We start from the raw sequence: 14617 nt of genomic DNA on the forward strand, positions 1-14617 counted from the left end.
AGGCACTGCAACACGCGAACCCACCCCTGCTACATATAACGGAATCAGACTGCTCTGCGTATGATGGTGACAGTCATTAGTCTGACTAAGGGGCTTGGTCCCAGATTGCCAACAGTTACTAGGACGCAATTGATTTGACTGGTTCAACTATACTTAAAACAATGAGTTAAAAGCTGTCACATTGAAAAGCAGTATTATATGAACTAAGCTTTACTACTCCTAAGCAGAGGAAATCCCTCCTCCTCCTCCTCCTCCTCCTCCCTCTCTCCAGCAGGACCCAGTTAAGCTGCAGGCCCCACCTCTGCTGCATGCGCTGCTCTGGACAGCGCCAGGTTGGTTAGTGCATTTTCACTGCAGCTGAACTGCAGTCACCGTTCATCGCGGTTAAAGGTGGAAAGTACTTAGCCCTAATGACACACATGACAGTCACAGGTCCTCCAATCCCATCCCTGTCCTTATGTAACTATGGCAACAGGAGAGGCAGGGCCCTCTTCAGGGCTATCTGCAGTGGCGGTTGCGATGAGGGTGACGGGACTGGGACAGAGACAGTTCAGTCAGGCCGGACGTGTGGTTACTCACCAGCCTTCCTCCAGATCTCCTCAGGTAGGTAGCCAGACGCAGGTCTGTGCAGGAAGTCCCTATGAATCTCTGAAACACAATCCAGACCAGAACATCAGTCAGTCTACCACGCTCTCCACACACACACACACTTTATGAGCCAAATCCTAACTGAAAATAACTCAATATTTTTGCACAGATTTCCCACTAACGTCAGTGCATGGTTTACCCATAAATCCAAGCTACATGCATAGATCTCTAGTTAGGATTCAGCCCCCTCCGTCCCAACCACATGAACACACTCAAACTTGAGCTTCATTTTGCTTTGTAACATTTAATTTCATTCCCCAGCCCAATGTCTCTGCGGCCATGCAATGCCAGCATGCTCTCCTCTTTCCTCAGAGCAGACAGAACACACAGAGTGAGTGACTGAGTGACAGCCTGCATGCTGGAGGCCTGGTGGTGCAGGTGTCTGCAGCAGTGGAAGTACCTATGGGCTGCTGTGTCTCGACGTTGTTAGGAGTGTTGGAGGAGGAGTTGTGAGGAGGTAGAGGTAGAGGAGGAGGAGGAGGGCGTGGCTGGCCGTTGCTCCCACCTTTTTTCATATCTTCCACGTCGCTGTAGCGTCGGATCCAGTGGTTCATCTCCTCGCGGTCGGCTTCCTGGCAACGCCGCAGCACCGTGAGAGACCGCCGTGTCTTCTCCACCATGTCCATGATGCAGTTGAGCAGCTGCAGGGGGGAGGAGGAGGGAAGGAGGGAGGGAGGAGGAGACATGATCAGAGCGCCGCTCTACTCTCTGATTTACTCTCCTACAGTTCAGACTCTGACAACAGGCAGCTGCTCTCGGTGGTGCTAAAGAGTGGCAGAGCCTCTGCACCTAAAAGTCCACCGTTAAATCAGGGTCGCAGTTTTAATCAGAAGTACTGTATAGTGCACATTCTGAAATTAGCCTATGAAAAAACACAATCAGGCCTAACCTTTATCAAGATGTGAAATTGTATGAGAACATTTTCATTGATGGTAATTTGAGTGCTTTTTTGGGAGCAATCCAGTCTCTCTAGAATCGTTTTTTGCTGTTTAGGTGCAACAAAACTTTCTCAGGAGCACTCCTGAGTGTGTGACCCTGTCCCCGTTTTAGCAGCGAGAGCCAGCGGTGCTGAGTATGTGTGTGTGTGTGTGTGTGTGTGTGTGTGTGTGTGTGTGTGTGTGTGTGTGTGTGTGTGTGTGTGTGTGTGTGTGTGTGTGTGTGTGTGTGTGTGTGTGTGTGTGTGTGTGAATGAGGTTGAGTGGTTATACAGAGCAGTGAAGTAAAAATGGCTGTAACAGCTGTGCTACTGATGGAAAAGGCCTAACCAATTCATTCCACCCCTGTGCTCCCTCCAAGCCCCTGTCTGCTAAAGCCTTTTACCCACACCTCCTCCCCTTGCCTTCCGCTTTATATTTTTCTTCACTAACTCTCGTTCTCTCTCTCAACATTGTTTCTCTCTCTGCCTTTGTCCTATGCCTCCTTCAACCCCCGGTCTGCAAAATGCTTTTTACGTTCACCCCCTTCCTTCCATATTCTCTCTTTCTATATCTCTCTCTCTCTTTCTCCGCCTGCTTCTCTCTCTCTTTCTCCGCCTCCTTCTCTCTCTCTCTCTCTCCCTCTCTCTGTTATCTATATTTATTTCAGTAGTGTTTCTAATTTGGCAGAGGCCCAGCACAGGCCGGTTCGCTCCATGACTGCAGCCCTTGTCTCAGCTGCTCTCCCCAGCTGGAGCTGTCCTCTACTTGGTCCCTCGCTCCATCTGTGGCCCTTTTTAGTGGCTGAGTGTGTGTGTGTGTGCGTGAGTGTGTGCGCGTGCGTGGCGTGCATGCGTGTGTGTATGAGTGAGTGTTCCAGCCTTGGTAAAGGTAAGGGGAGCTCAGAGTGCTCGCTCCAGTCTTTGTACGCTGGCCAGAGAGGCCTCGGCTGTCCATTCCTGACATGGACACAAGCCTCTACAGACCCCCTAAGGTCAGCTGTCCATCAAATGCAAACTCCGCTGAGGTTTCGGTTCTTAAACCTGTCAGCAGCACCCTGTCTCCCAACCGTCCCACCTCCTTTCATATCATCTACAGCACTGAGAGGTTGAAAGATTTCTACTACACACTTCTCTGTTGGATGGGAGATATTTGGGAGATATTAGGGAGATATTAGGGAGATATTAGGATAAAACCGGGGAGCCCTACCCCAGCAACACGTACATTATCGAGGTGCTTCCACTCCTCGGCCCACTCCCGATCTGTCAGGCGGTGATCGATCACTTCCTCCTGGCGTGCTCCATGCACGGCTGCAACACAAACACACAGTCCTGCGTTCAGCACTTAAGCACCATCACCATATATGAGCCATTCTGGCTCCAGTCTCCTCCACATACAGGACATTGGGGCTCTAACACTTCCTTATACAGTGTGAGCCATTACGGCTCTAACCGAGGGAAGACGCATATGGATTCCTAGGGGGACATATCCAAACATGTGTCACTATAGGCTTTTTATAGATGCACTACCTTGGGGATTTAACACTAAACTGTGACAACCTCTCATTGTTCTTTAGAGATGCCATGAGGCCCTCTCTCTCTCTCTCTCTCCCTCGCCCCTCTCTCATTCCCTCCCTCTCTCACCTGTCTGCCGGTGCCTATCCCGAGCCTCGCGGTGCTCTGCTGTGTGGCGGTAGGCGTCTCGGTAGTGGTGGGCCAGGGCCATGTCCTCCAGCCGGTAGTGTTGGGGGGCAGGGGGGTTGGGGTGAGACAGGCCGTTGGGGGGGTGCGTGGGCAGGCCGTTGGGGGGCGGGTGGGCTGGCAGGCCAGTGCTGGGACTGAAGCGCTGGCTGGGGCTGATGGTGCAGGGCCGCTTGGCCAGGTGCTCCGGGTGGTGCCCGTCTCTCTCTGAGTCTTTGGTCCTGAAGGAAGAGAGCACAGATCAACACGGTTACATTCCCGTTGTACGTGTCACCACCAAATCAGACACTTTCACTCACTTTATAATTGTTAACATCTCATAGAATATGAGGAAAATTATTGTTTTAATATGCCACTGAGGAACAAGAATGAGATTTGCTATATTCAAAATGTACCTGTAAACTTAAGACATTCTAGATTTACTGGGCTGCTAACCTGTTGTTGTTACTAGAAGACATGAGCAGTAAATCTGACGGTGTTTCAGGAATCCCCCCTACTGAGAAGCTCACTGTTCACTTCAGACAGAATCTACTCCAGAGTGTGTGCACAGCTGTACGCCATATGTAAAAAATACACTCTGTATATTCAGTGTCTCGAGCTGGGATCCAAACTCTTAATCCTAATATCCCTCAACTCACTCTCTTAAATTGCAAGTGTAGCCTCTCCCACAGACCTACGGTGCCGTAGTAGTCTGTGTTTGGCAGATGTTCAGTGACGGTCCTGTTTTGGGAGCCATCTGGACAGTTTAAACGCCGGTGTTGATATTAATCTGTTTAGCTTGGTGAAACAGCCAGGCATTCGGAGGTAAATCGCTCTCTATCATCCCAGGGATCAAAGGCAAATGAAAGGAATTTCAGCGCCATGTGGATGCGAGTGTGTTTTTGTTTATGAGTGCATGTGTGTATATTACTCAGTCTGTGTGTGTGTGTGTGTATGGGTATTTGTCCCCTCTTTGTTTACGTGATGTAGCCCCTCCCACACTCCACCCCCAATCCCCTCTCCACTTCTGGCAAGCTCTGGGTCGTGGGGTGAGACTTGAGGGGGGATGTCTTTTTTATTTGTATTTTTTTATATTTCACCTTTCTTTAACTAGGCAAGTCAGTTAAGAACAAATTCCTTTTACAATGACGGCCTACCCCAGCCAAACCTGGACGACGCTGGGTCAATTGCGCGCCGCCCTGTGGGACTCCCAATCACGGCCTGATGTGATACAGCCTGGATTCGAACCAGGGCCCGTAGTGACGCCTCTTGCACTGAGATGCAGTGCCTTAGACCGCTGTGCCACTCTGTCAGTGCTCTAGCCCGCCACCGATATCTCACAAATCAAAGCAACAGCTGGCCCAGCCCGCCGTGACACTGTAAGCCAGGGGTTGGGAGGCGGAGGTGTGCAGATTACAGAGGGATTGCCCGTTCCTCCACCCTGTTTCTCTCTCCCCTCCCTTTCCCCCTCCCTCCCTCCTCGCCAGGATCAGTTCAAGCAGGGGTTCAGCAGGATCTTGACACATCCCTGACATATGGGCAGCTTCAAGAAGACACATTGACTGACTACCTGACTGAAGGAGAGGACAGGAGAGGAGAAGAGAGGAGAGGCAGCCAGAGATAAAGGGAGGGGCGGAGAGAGATGGGGGAGGAGGAGAGTAGTGCTGTGGTTTTGTCTGTCTTAAATTCCAGATGTGTCTCCCCCTCCACACCCCCCTCCATACGGCCCAGTGTGGGGGGCGGATATGGCAGCAAGCTGCTGTGGGTAGGGCAGGGAAGTGTATAGGACAGTGAGGGCATTGTCTGTGGGTTGGACTGAGGACATCTCCTCATACTGTACTGGGGCCGCTGACACAGAGCCACTGCTGCTGCTGTGTTATAGCGTGACGTCCACAGCATTTGGACTTATCCTCCTCTCCTCCCTCTCTCCTCCTCCTCCCCTCACAGACAGCTGGCACAGCCTGCATCGCCCTCCCTGCCCGCCTGGCATCAGGGCTGCCCAGACTTCCGCCTCCCGCACAGAGGATTTATAACCTCCCCCTTGTGGCTTGGCATTTCCAAATACCCAGAAATAATTCAATTATTTGTGTGTGTAAGCCTGTGTGTGTTTTTTCAGTTGTGTTTCTGCTGTAAGATGGAGGGAGAGGAGTGATAAGTTGTTTTCCAGCTGTGGTATGTGACGTGTTTGCATAGTGTGTGTATTCTGAGTGTGTGTGGGTGTGTATTTTGAGTGTATGTGTGTGTGGTGGTCAGTCAGTACCTGTCGGGGGTCCTCCTCTTGCCATGCTCGTTGATCTCCATCATGATCTCAGAGGAGTCCAGGGGCGAGCTGGCGTTGGCGTCCAGCAGCAGCTGCTCATGCTGAGCCAGATACTGGGCGGGAGTCTGCTTGGCCATCCGTGCACAGTGGAGGAGCTCCCTCTGAAGCAGGGGCAGGTTCGCCTGGTAGAGGAGAGGGAAGGGGGGGAGGAGGGACAGGAGGAATGAAAGGAGAAGATATGGTAAGTGGAAGAGGGCGAGAGGAGAAGGAGGGTCAAGGTGGGAGGTGGAAGATGAGAGAGAGAGAGAGAGAGAGAGAGAGAGAGAGAGAGAGAGAGAGAGAGAGAGAGAGAGAGAGAGAGAGAGAGAGAGAGAGAGAGAGAGAGGAGAGACAGGGCATCAAAATAAAATCGTTTTAGAGTGAAGAGTTAGAGCATGTGGGAGGGAAAGACAAAGAGAGAGAGAGATTGAGAGAGAGAGAGAGAGAGAGAGAGAGAGAGAGAGAGAGATTGTGAGAGAAAGTGAGAGAAAGTGAGAGAGAGATTGAGAAAGTGAGAGAGAGATTTAGAGAGCAAGTGAGAGAGAGAGAGAGAGAGAGAGAGAGAGAGAGAGAGAGAGAGAGAGATTGAGAGAGAAAGAGAGAGGATGAGACAGTGAGATAACACAGACTCACCACCACACATTCCTCCCCAGCGTCTGACTCTCTCAGGGGGAGGAGAGGGGAGAGAGGAGGGGTAAGTGGGTGCTGTCAGAGAGCTCAGTCAGGCCGTCACTTTGACAAAGCACAGTGCTGGCTGCCATGTCACAGATGTGTAACCTCATGGCACAGCAGGCGGGCTGGAGAACTGTCCTATTCACACCAGGCCCTGAGCCATCCTCTGGATGCTGCTAAAGGCACGCCACGCCACTCTCACAACAATAATAATAATCTCCACTAATGAGACAGCTAGCGCCCACCAGACACTGCCCTATCTATCTATCTATCTATCTATCTATCTATCTATCTATCTATCTATCTATCTATCTATCTATCTATCTATCTATCTATCTATCTATCTATCTATCTATCTATCTATCTATCTATCTATCTACAGTAACTATCTATCTATCTATCTATCTATCTATCTATCTATCTATCAATTCAATTCAATTCAAGGGGCTTTATTGGCATGGGAAACATGTGTTAACATTGCCAAAGCAAGTGAGGTAGATAATATACAAAAGTGAAATAAACAATAAAAATTAACAGTAAACATTACACATACAGAAGTTTCAAAACAATAAAGACATGACAAATGTCATATTATATATATACAGTGTTGTAACAATGTACAAATGGTTAAAGCACACAAGTTAAAATAAATAAACATAAATATGGGTTGTATTTACAATGGTGTTTGTTCTTCACTGGTTGCCCTTTTCTTGTGGCAACAGGTCACAAATCTTGCTGCTGTGATGGCACACTGTGGAATTTCACCCAGTAGATATGGGAGTTTATCAAAATTGGATTTGTTTTCGAATTCTTTGTGGATCTGTGTAATCTGAGGGAAATATGTCTCTCTAATATGGTCATACATTGGGCAGGAGGTTAGGAAGTGCAGCTCAGTTTCCACCTCATTTTGTGGGCAGTGAGCACATAGCCTGTCTTCTCTTGAGAGCCATGTCTGCCTACGGCGGCCTTTCTCAATAGCAAGGCTATGCTCACTGAGTCTGTACATAGTCAAAGCTTTCCTTAAGTTTGGGTCAGTCACAGTGGTCAGGTATTCTGCCACTGTATACTCTCTGTTTAGGGCCAAATAGCATTCTAGTTTGCTCTGTTTTTTTGTTAATTCTTTCCAATGTGTCAAGTAATTATCTTTTTGTTTTCTCATGATTTGGTTGGGTCTAATTGTGCTGTTGTCCTGGGGCTCTGTGGGGTGTGTTTGTGTTTGTGAACAGAGCCCTAGGACCAGCTTGCTTAGGGGACTCTTCTCCAGGTTCATCTCTCTGTAGGTGATGGCTTTGTTATGGAAGGTTTGGGAATCGCTTCCTTTTAGGTGGTTGTAGAATTTAACGGCTCTTTTCTGGATTTTGATAATTAGTGGGTATCGGCCTAATTCTGCTCTGCATGCATTATTTGGTGTTCTACGTTGTACACGGAGGATATTTTTGCAGAATTCTGCATGCAGAGTCTCAATTTGGTGTTTGTCCCATTTTGTGAAATCTTGGTTGGTGAGCGGACCCCAGACCTCACAACCATAAAGGGCAATGGGCTCTATGACTGATTCAAGTGTTTTTAGCCAGATCCTAATTGGTATGTTGAAATTTATGTTCCTTTTGATGGCATAGAATGCCCTTCTTGCCTTGTCTCTCAGATCGTTCACAGCTCTGTGGAAGCTACCTGTGGTGCTGATGTTTAGGCCGAGGTATGTATAGTTTTTTGTGTGCTCTAGGGCAACGGTGTCTAGATGGAATTTGTGGTCCTGGCGACTGGACCTTTTTTGGAACACCATTATTTTGGTCTTACTGAGATTTACTGTCAGGGCCCAGGTCTGACAGAATCTGTGCAGAAGATCTAGGTGCTGCTGTAGGCCCTCCTTGGTTGATGACAGAAGCACCAGATCATCAGCAAACAGTAGACATTTGACTTCGGATTCTAGTAGGGTGAGACCGGGTGCTGCAGACTGTTCTAGTGCCCGCGCCAATTCGTTGATATATATGTTGAAGAGGGTGGGGCTTAAGCTGCATCCCTGTCTCACCCCACGACCCTGTGTGAAGAAATGTGTGTGTTTTTTGCCAATTTTAACCGCACACTTGTTGTTTGTGTACATGGATTTTATGATGTCGTATGTTTTACCCCCAACACCACTTTCCATCAATTTGTATAGCAGACCCTCATGCCAAATTGAGTCGAAGGCTTTTTTGAAATCAACAAAGCATGAGAAGACTTTGCCTTTGTTTTGGTTTGTTTGGTTGTCAATTAGGGTGTGTAGGGTGAATACATGGTCTGCTGTACGGTAATTTGGTAAAAAGCCAATTTGACATTTGCTCAGTACATTGTTTTCATTGAGGAAATGTACGAGTCTGCTGTTAATGATAATGCAGAGTATTTTCCCAAGGTTACTGTTGACGCATATTCCACGGTAGTTATTGGGGTCAAATTTGTCTCCACTTTTGTGGATTGGGGTGATCAGTCCTTGGTTCCAAATATTGGGGAAGATGCCAGAGCTAAGGACGATGTTAAAGAGTTTTAATATAGCCAATTGGAATTTGTTGTCTGTATATTTGATCATTTCATTAAGGATACCATCAACACCACAGGCCTTTTTGGGTTGGAGGGTTTTTATTTTGTCCTGTAACTCATTCAAGGTAATTGGAGAATCCAGTGGGTTCTGGTAGTCTTTAATGGTTGATTCTAGGATTTGTATTTGATCATGTATATGTTTTTGCTCTTTATTCTTTGTTATAGAGCCAAAAAGATTGGAGAAGTGGTTTACCCATACATCTCCATTTTGGATAGATAATTCTTCGTGTTGTTGTTTGTTTAGTGTTTTCCAATTTTCCCAGAATTGGTTAGAGTCTATGGATTCTTCAATTACATTGAGCTGATTTCTGACGTGCTGTTCCTTCTTTTTCCGTAGTGTATTTCTGTATTGTTTTAGTGATTCACCATAGTGAAGGCGTAGACTCAGGTTTTCCGGGTCTCTATGTTTTTGGTTGGACAGGTTTCTCAATTTATTTCTTAGATTTTTGCATTCTTTATCAAACCATTTGTCATTGTTGTTCATTTTCTTCGGTTTTCTATTTGAGATTTTTAGATTTGATAGGGAAGCTGAGAGGTCAAATATACTGTTAAGATTTTCTACTGCCAAGTTTACACCTTCACTATTGCAGTGGAACGTTTTACCCAGGAAGTTGTCTAAAAGGGATTGAATTTGCTGTTGCCTAATTGTTTTTTGGTAGGTTTCCAAACTGCGTTCCTTCCATCTATAGCATTTCTTAATGTTACTCAGTTCCTTTGGCTTTGATGCCTCATGATTGAGTATTGCTCTGTTCAAGTAGACTGTGATTTTGCTGTGGTCTGATAGGGGTGTCAGTGGGCTGACTGTGAACGCTCTGAGAGACTCTGGGTTGAGGTCAGTGATAAAGTAGTCTACAGTGCTACTGCCAAGAGATGAGCTATAGGTGTACCTACCATAGGAGTCCCCTCGAAGCCTACCATTGACTATGTACATACCCAGCGTGCGACAGAGCTGCAGGAGTTGTGACCCGTTTTTGTTGGTTATGTTGTCATAGTTGTGCCTAGGTGGGCATATGGGGGAGGGAATGCTGTCACCTCCAGGTAGGTGTTTGTCCCCCTGTGTGCTGAGGGTGTCAGGTTCCTGTCCAGTTCTGGCATTTAGGTCGCCACAGACTAATACATGTCCCTGGGCCTGGAAATGATTGATTTCCCCCTCCAGGATGGAGAAGCTGTCTTCATTAAAGTATGGGGATTCTAGTGGGGGGATATAGGTAGCACACAGGAGGACATTTTTCTCTGTTAAGATAATTTCCTTTTGAATTTCAAGCCAAATGTAAAATGTTCCTGTTTTGATTAATTTAATGGAGTGAGTTAGGTCTGCTCTATACCAAATTAGCATTCCCCCTGAGTCCCTTCCCTGTTTCACACCTGGTAGTTTGGTGGATGGGACTACCAGCTCTCTGTAACCTAGAGGGCAACCAGTGGGTCCGTCTCCTCTATACCATGTTTCTTGCAGGATGACAATGTCTGCATTACCGATTTCTTTGGTGAAGTCCGGGTTCCTGCTCTTTAGGCCAAAGGCAGATGACCTCAGACCTTGGATATTCCAGGATGATATAGTGAAGGCTTTTTGTTCCATAAAGTGTCCAATGTTGTTGGTCGGGGTTTGGCCTCAGGCCAGTAAGTGTGAGCAGAGCCTGCTGAGCATCTGGTACATGCCGTTGGCTTGGGCGAGTGTAAGAGTGGGGGTTGGGCCTGTTTGCCCGCTCACTACCTGGGCGTATGTGTGACTTCCATGTTGATGCCCTCTTTGCGGGGGTGGGGTGCATGGGGTGGGCAGGAGTGGCATGGGTCTGATCTGAGGGGGCCTAAATTGGGTGTGGGCATGGTTGATGTGGGGGGGGTGTGTAGGTCTAGGGGGGGGTCCTGGAGGTCTTGGAGGGTGTCTCGCTGGTCTGGGTGGGGTGTCTATTGATCTGTTGCTCCTGTGTGAAGTGTTGGGGCTTCGTTTGAGAGCGATGTCCTTTAGAGTCCGGGCAAAGGTTGTCACTGCTGCCTTGTAGAGGTGGACCTGGTCATAGAGGCTGTTCAAGTCCAGGGTGGAGTGGTGGGCCAGAAAAACATTTGGTTTTGAGGCACAGTCACGGGAAATGCTTGCGTTTACCCGCTGTATTGTAGCAGGGTGGAAGTCTTTTCGTGGTAGCAGGGTGGAGATAACCACTTGTGCGTTGGGGAAAGTAGAAGAAGCTTTTTCAATCACTCCCTTCAGTGCTGTGGCCACCCTTTCCTGCTGTGCTCTCAGGTCGTTTGTGCCTGTGTGTATTATTATGTGGCTAGGTGAGCCTAGTTTGTCCTCAGACAGAAGGTCTAGGGCGCACTGGGTGTTTGGACACCAGAGTTTAGACACACTGTGTTTGGGAAAAAGTTTTTTTTCTTCTATATATTTCCCATTTGAGTCCATAAGGAGAAAAATCTGTGTCTTGTGTTTGTCCTCAGTGGGTGTGGGGGGGTTGTCAGGAGGGCTATCGGGGTGGCTGACAGGGGGGGTGCTCAGAGGGGGTGAGAGCTGCTGGGCTTGGGGTTTTTCTTTTGTCTGTTCTGCTGTGATGTCGACTCTATGGTCAGGGTCTGGTGTGGACTGTTCTGCTGTGGTGTCGAGACTTTTTGTCGGGTGCTGAGGTGGGCTGTTCTGCTGGCGTCTCTGTGGGGATGGCCACCTCCCTAGTGGGTTGTTCTCTGTCACATGCCATCCCCCTCAACCTCTCCTCCAGCAGTCTGATCCTCTCCTCCATCCCCCTCTCCCTCTCCTCCAGCAGTCTGATCCTCTCCTCTAGTGCTTTGTTCTGCTCCTGCTTCTGCTCTTTCTCCTGTTAAAGTTGTCTCACCACTGTACAGAGTGCAGATATGTCTCTCTCCACCTCCAGCTCTCCTGGTCTGGTTAAGGGGTTGTTGTGCTGGACTGTTGTATGGGTCTGTGCTGACTGGAGTGTAATCACCTGCTGTTCCAGCTCCACCTGCCTTACCTCCAGCTGGGTAAATTTATCCTTCATTTCAATGAGGGAGGAGTGCTCTGTACTGGGAGGTTGACTGTTTGCTGAGGGTTGCTCGTCTGTGGGGTTATATGGTGAGGAGGTCTGGTCTGACCCACTTGGGGTGGGGGTATCTTTATCAAGGGAGAGCTTCTCCTGCTGGGCTAGTTCTTTGATTAGATGAAAGTCCAGCTGAAACTGTTTGGGGTTGCCCTGTACCATTACTGTTCCAGACTTATATAGATTTATATTAGCTGACTCCTCGTCCTCGTTGTCAAGAATCCTGAGTTTCCACCCCTCGTTAACCCCCCCTCTCTTGACAGAGGGGTAGTGTGCTAATATAGCACTGTGCCGTGCCATGCCAGGGGATGGTTTGTGTGGAAGATAAGGTTGCTGATGTTCCCATTTATCTATCTATCTATCTATCTATCTATCTATCTATCTATCTATCTATCTATCTATCTATCTATCTATCTATAGTATCTATAGTATCTATCTATAGTATATATCTATAGTATCTATAGTATTAAATGTAAATGTAGTATCTATCTATAGTATTTATCTATAGTATCTATCTATTGTATCTATAGTATCTATCTATAGTATCTATCAATTCAATTCAATTCAATTCAAGGGGCTTTATTGGCATGGGAAACATGTGTTAACATTGCCAAAGCAAGTGAGGTAGATAATATACAAAAGTGAAATAATAAAAATTAACAGTAAACATTACACATACAGAAGTTTCAAAACAATAAAGACATTACAAATGTCATATTATATATATACAGTGTTGTAACAATGTACAAATGGTTAAAGTACACAAGGGAAAATAAATAAGCATAAATATGGGTTGTATTTACAATGGTGTTTATTCTTCACTGGTTGCCCTTTTCTTGTGGCAACAGGTCACAAATCTTGCTGCTGTGATGGCACACTGTGGAATTTCACCCAGTAGATATGTGAGTTTATCAAAATTGGATTTGTTTTCGAATTCTTTGTGGATCTGTGTGATCTGAGGGAAATATGTCTCTCTAATATGGTCATACATTGGGCAGGAGGTTAGGAAGTGCAGTTCAGTTTCCACCTCATTTTGTGGGCAGTGAGCACATAGCCTGTCTTCTCTTGAGAGCCATGTCTGCCTACGGCGGCCTTTCTCAATAGCAAGGCTATGCTCACTGAGTCTGTACATAGTCAAAGCTTTCCTTAAGTTTGGGTCAGTCACAGTGGTCAGGTATTCTGCCACTGTGTACTCTCTGTTTAGGGCCAAATAGCATTCTAGTTTGCTCTGTTTTTTTGTTAATTCTTTCCAATGTGTCAAGTAATTATCTTTTTGTTTTCTCATGATTTGGTTGGGTCTAATTGTGCTGTTGTCCTGGGGCTCTGTGGGGTGTGTTTGTGAACAGAGCCCTAGGACCAGCTTGCTTAGGGGACTCTTCTCCAGGTTCATCTCTCTGTAGGTGATGGCTTTGTTATGGAAGGTTTGGGAATCGCTTCCTTTTAGGTGGTTGTAGAATTTAACGGCTCTTTTCTGGATTTTGATAATTAGTGGGTATCGGCCTAATTCTGCTCTGCATGCATTATTTGGTGTTCTACGTTGTACACGGAGGATATTTTTGCAGAATTCTGCATGCAGAGTCTCAATTTGGTGTTTGTCCCATTTTGTGAAGTCTTGGTTGGTGAGCGGACCCCAGACCTCACAACCATAAAGGGCGATGGGCTCTATGACTGATTCAAGTATTTTTTTGCCAGATCCTAATTGGTATGTTGAAATTTATGTTCCTTTTGATGGCATAGAATGCCCTTCTTGCCTTGTCTCTCAGATCGTTCACAGCTTTGTGGAAGTTACCTGTGGCGCTGATGTTTAGGCCGAGGTATGTATAGTTTTTTTGTGTGCTCTAGCGCAACAGTGTCTAGATGGAATTTGTGGTCCTGGCGACTGGACCTTTTTTGGAACACCATTATTTTGGTCTTACTGAGATTTACTGTCAGGGCCCAGGTCTGACAGAATCTGTGCAGAAGATCTAGGTGCTGCTGTAGGCCCTCCTTGGTTGGTAACAGAAGCACCAGATCATCAGCAAACAGTAGACATTTGACTTTGGATTCTAGTAGGGTGATGCAGACTGTTCTAGTGCCCGCGCCAATTCGTTGATATATATGTTGAAGAGGGTGGGGCTTAAGCTGCATCCCTGTCTCACCCCACGACCCTGTGTGAAGAAATGTGTTTTTTGCCAATTTTAACCGCACACTTGTTGTTTGTGTACATGGATTTTATGATGTCGTATGTTTTACCCCCAACACCACTTTCCATCAATTTGTATAGCAGACCCTCATGCCAAATTGAGTCGAAGGCTTTTTTGAAATCAACAAAGCATGAGAAGACTTTGCCTTTGTTTTGGTTTGTTTGGTTGTCAATTAGGGTGTGTAGGGTGAATACATGGTCTGTTGTACGGTAATTTGGTAAAAAGCCAATTTGACATTTGCTCAGTACATTGTTTTCATTGAGGAAATGTACGAGTCTGCTGTTAATGATAATGCAGAGTATTTTCCCAAGGTTACTGTTGACGCATATTCCACGGTAGTTATTGGGGTCAAATTTGTCTCCACTTTTGTGGATTGGGGTGATCAGTCCTTGGTTCCAAATATTGGGGAAGATGCCAGAGCTAAGGACAATGTTAAAGAGTTTTAGTATAGCCAATTGGAATTTGTTGTCTGTATATTTGATCATTTCATTAAGGATACCATCAACACCACAGGCCTTTTTGGGTTGGAGGGTTTTTATTTTGTCCTGTAACTCATTCAAGGTAATTGGAGAATCCAGTGGGTTCTGGTTGTCTTTAATAGTTGATTCTAGGATTTGTATTTGAT

The 14617-nt window shown here is 46.7% G+C and overlaps 1 protein-coding gene across 7 annotated transcripts in view; it reads right to left on the reverse strand.

Annotated features, from left to right (window-relative positions):
• LOC139575936 (protein CBFA2T3-like) overlaps positions 1-14617 on the reverse strand; it is a 66789-nt gene that overhangs the window by 10518 nt on the left and 41654 nt on the right. For 4 of the 7 annotated variants that reach the window (XM_071401415.1, XM_071401414.1, XM_071401419.1 and 1 more), the window contains exons 5-9: positions 5502-5683; positions 3206-3483; positions 2772-2872; positions 1049-1289; positions 580-648 (exon numbers count right to left, since the gene is read on the reverse strand). In XM_071401415.1, coding sequence (XP_071257516.1) covers positions 580-648; positions 1049-1289; positions 2772-2872; positions 3206-3483; positions 5502-5683 — 871 coding nt within the window. The remainder of the gene's footprint in view (positions 1-579; positions 649-1048; positions 1290-2771; positions 2873-3205; positions 3484-5501; positions 5684-14617) is intronic. The other 3 variants (XM_071401417.1, XM_071401416.1, XM_071401418.1) reach the window with 2 other exon arrangements.

Source organism: Salvelinus alpinus, chromosome 5 (assembly GCF_045679555.1).
Source record: "Salvelinus alpinus chromosome 5, SLU_Salpinus.1, whole genome shotgun sequence".
NCBI classification, from domain to species: domain Eukaryota; kingdom Metazoa; phylum Chordata; class Actinopteri; order Salmoniformes; family Salmonidae; genus Salvelinus; species Salvelinus alpinus.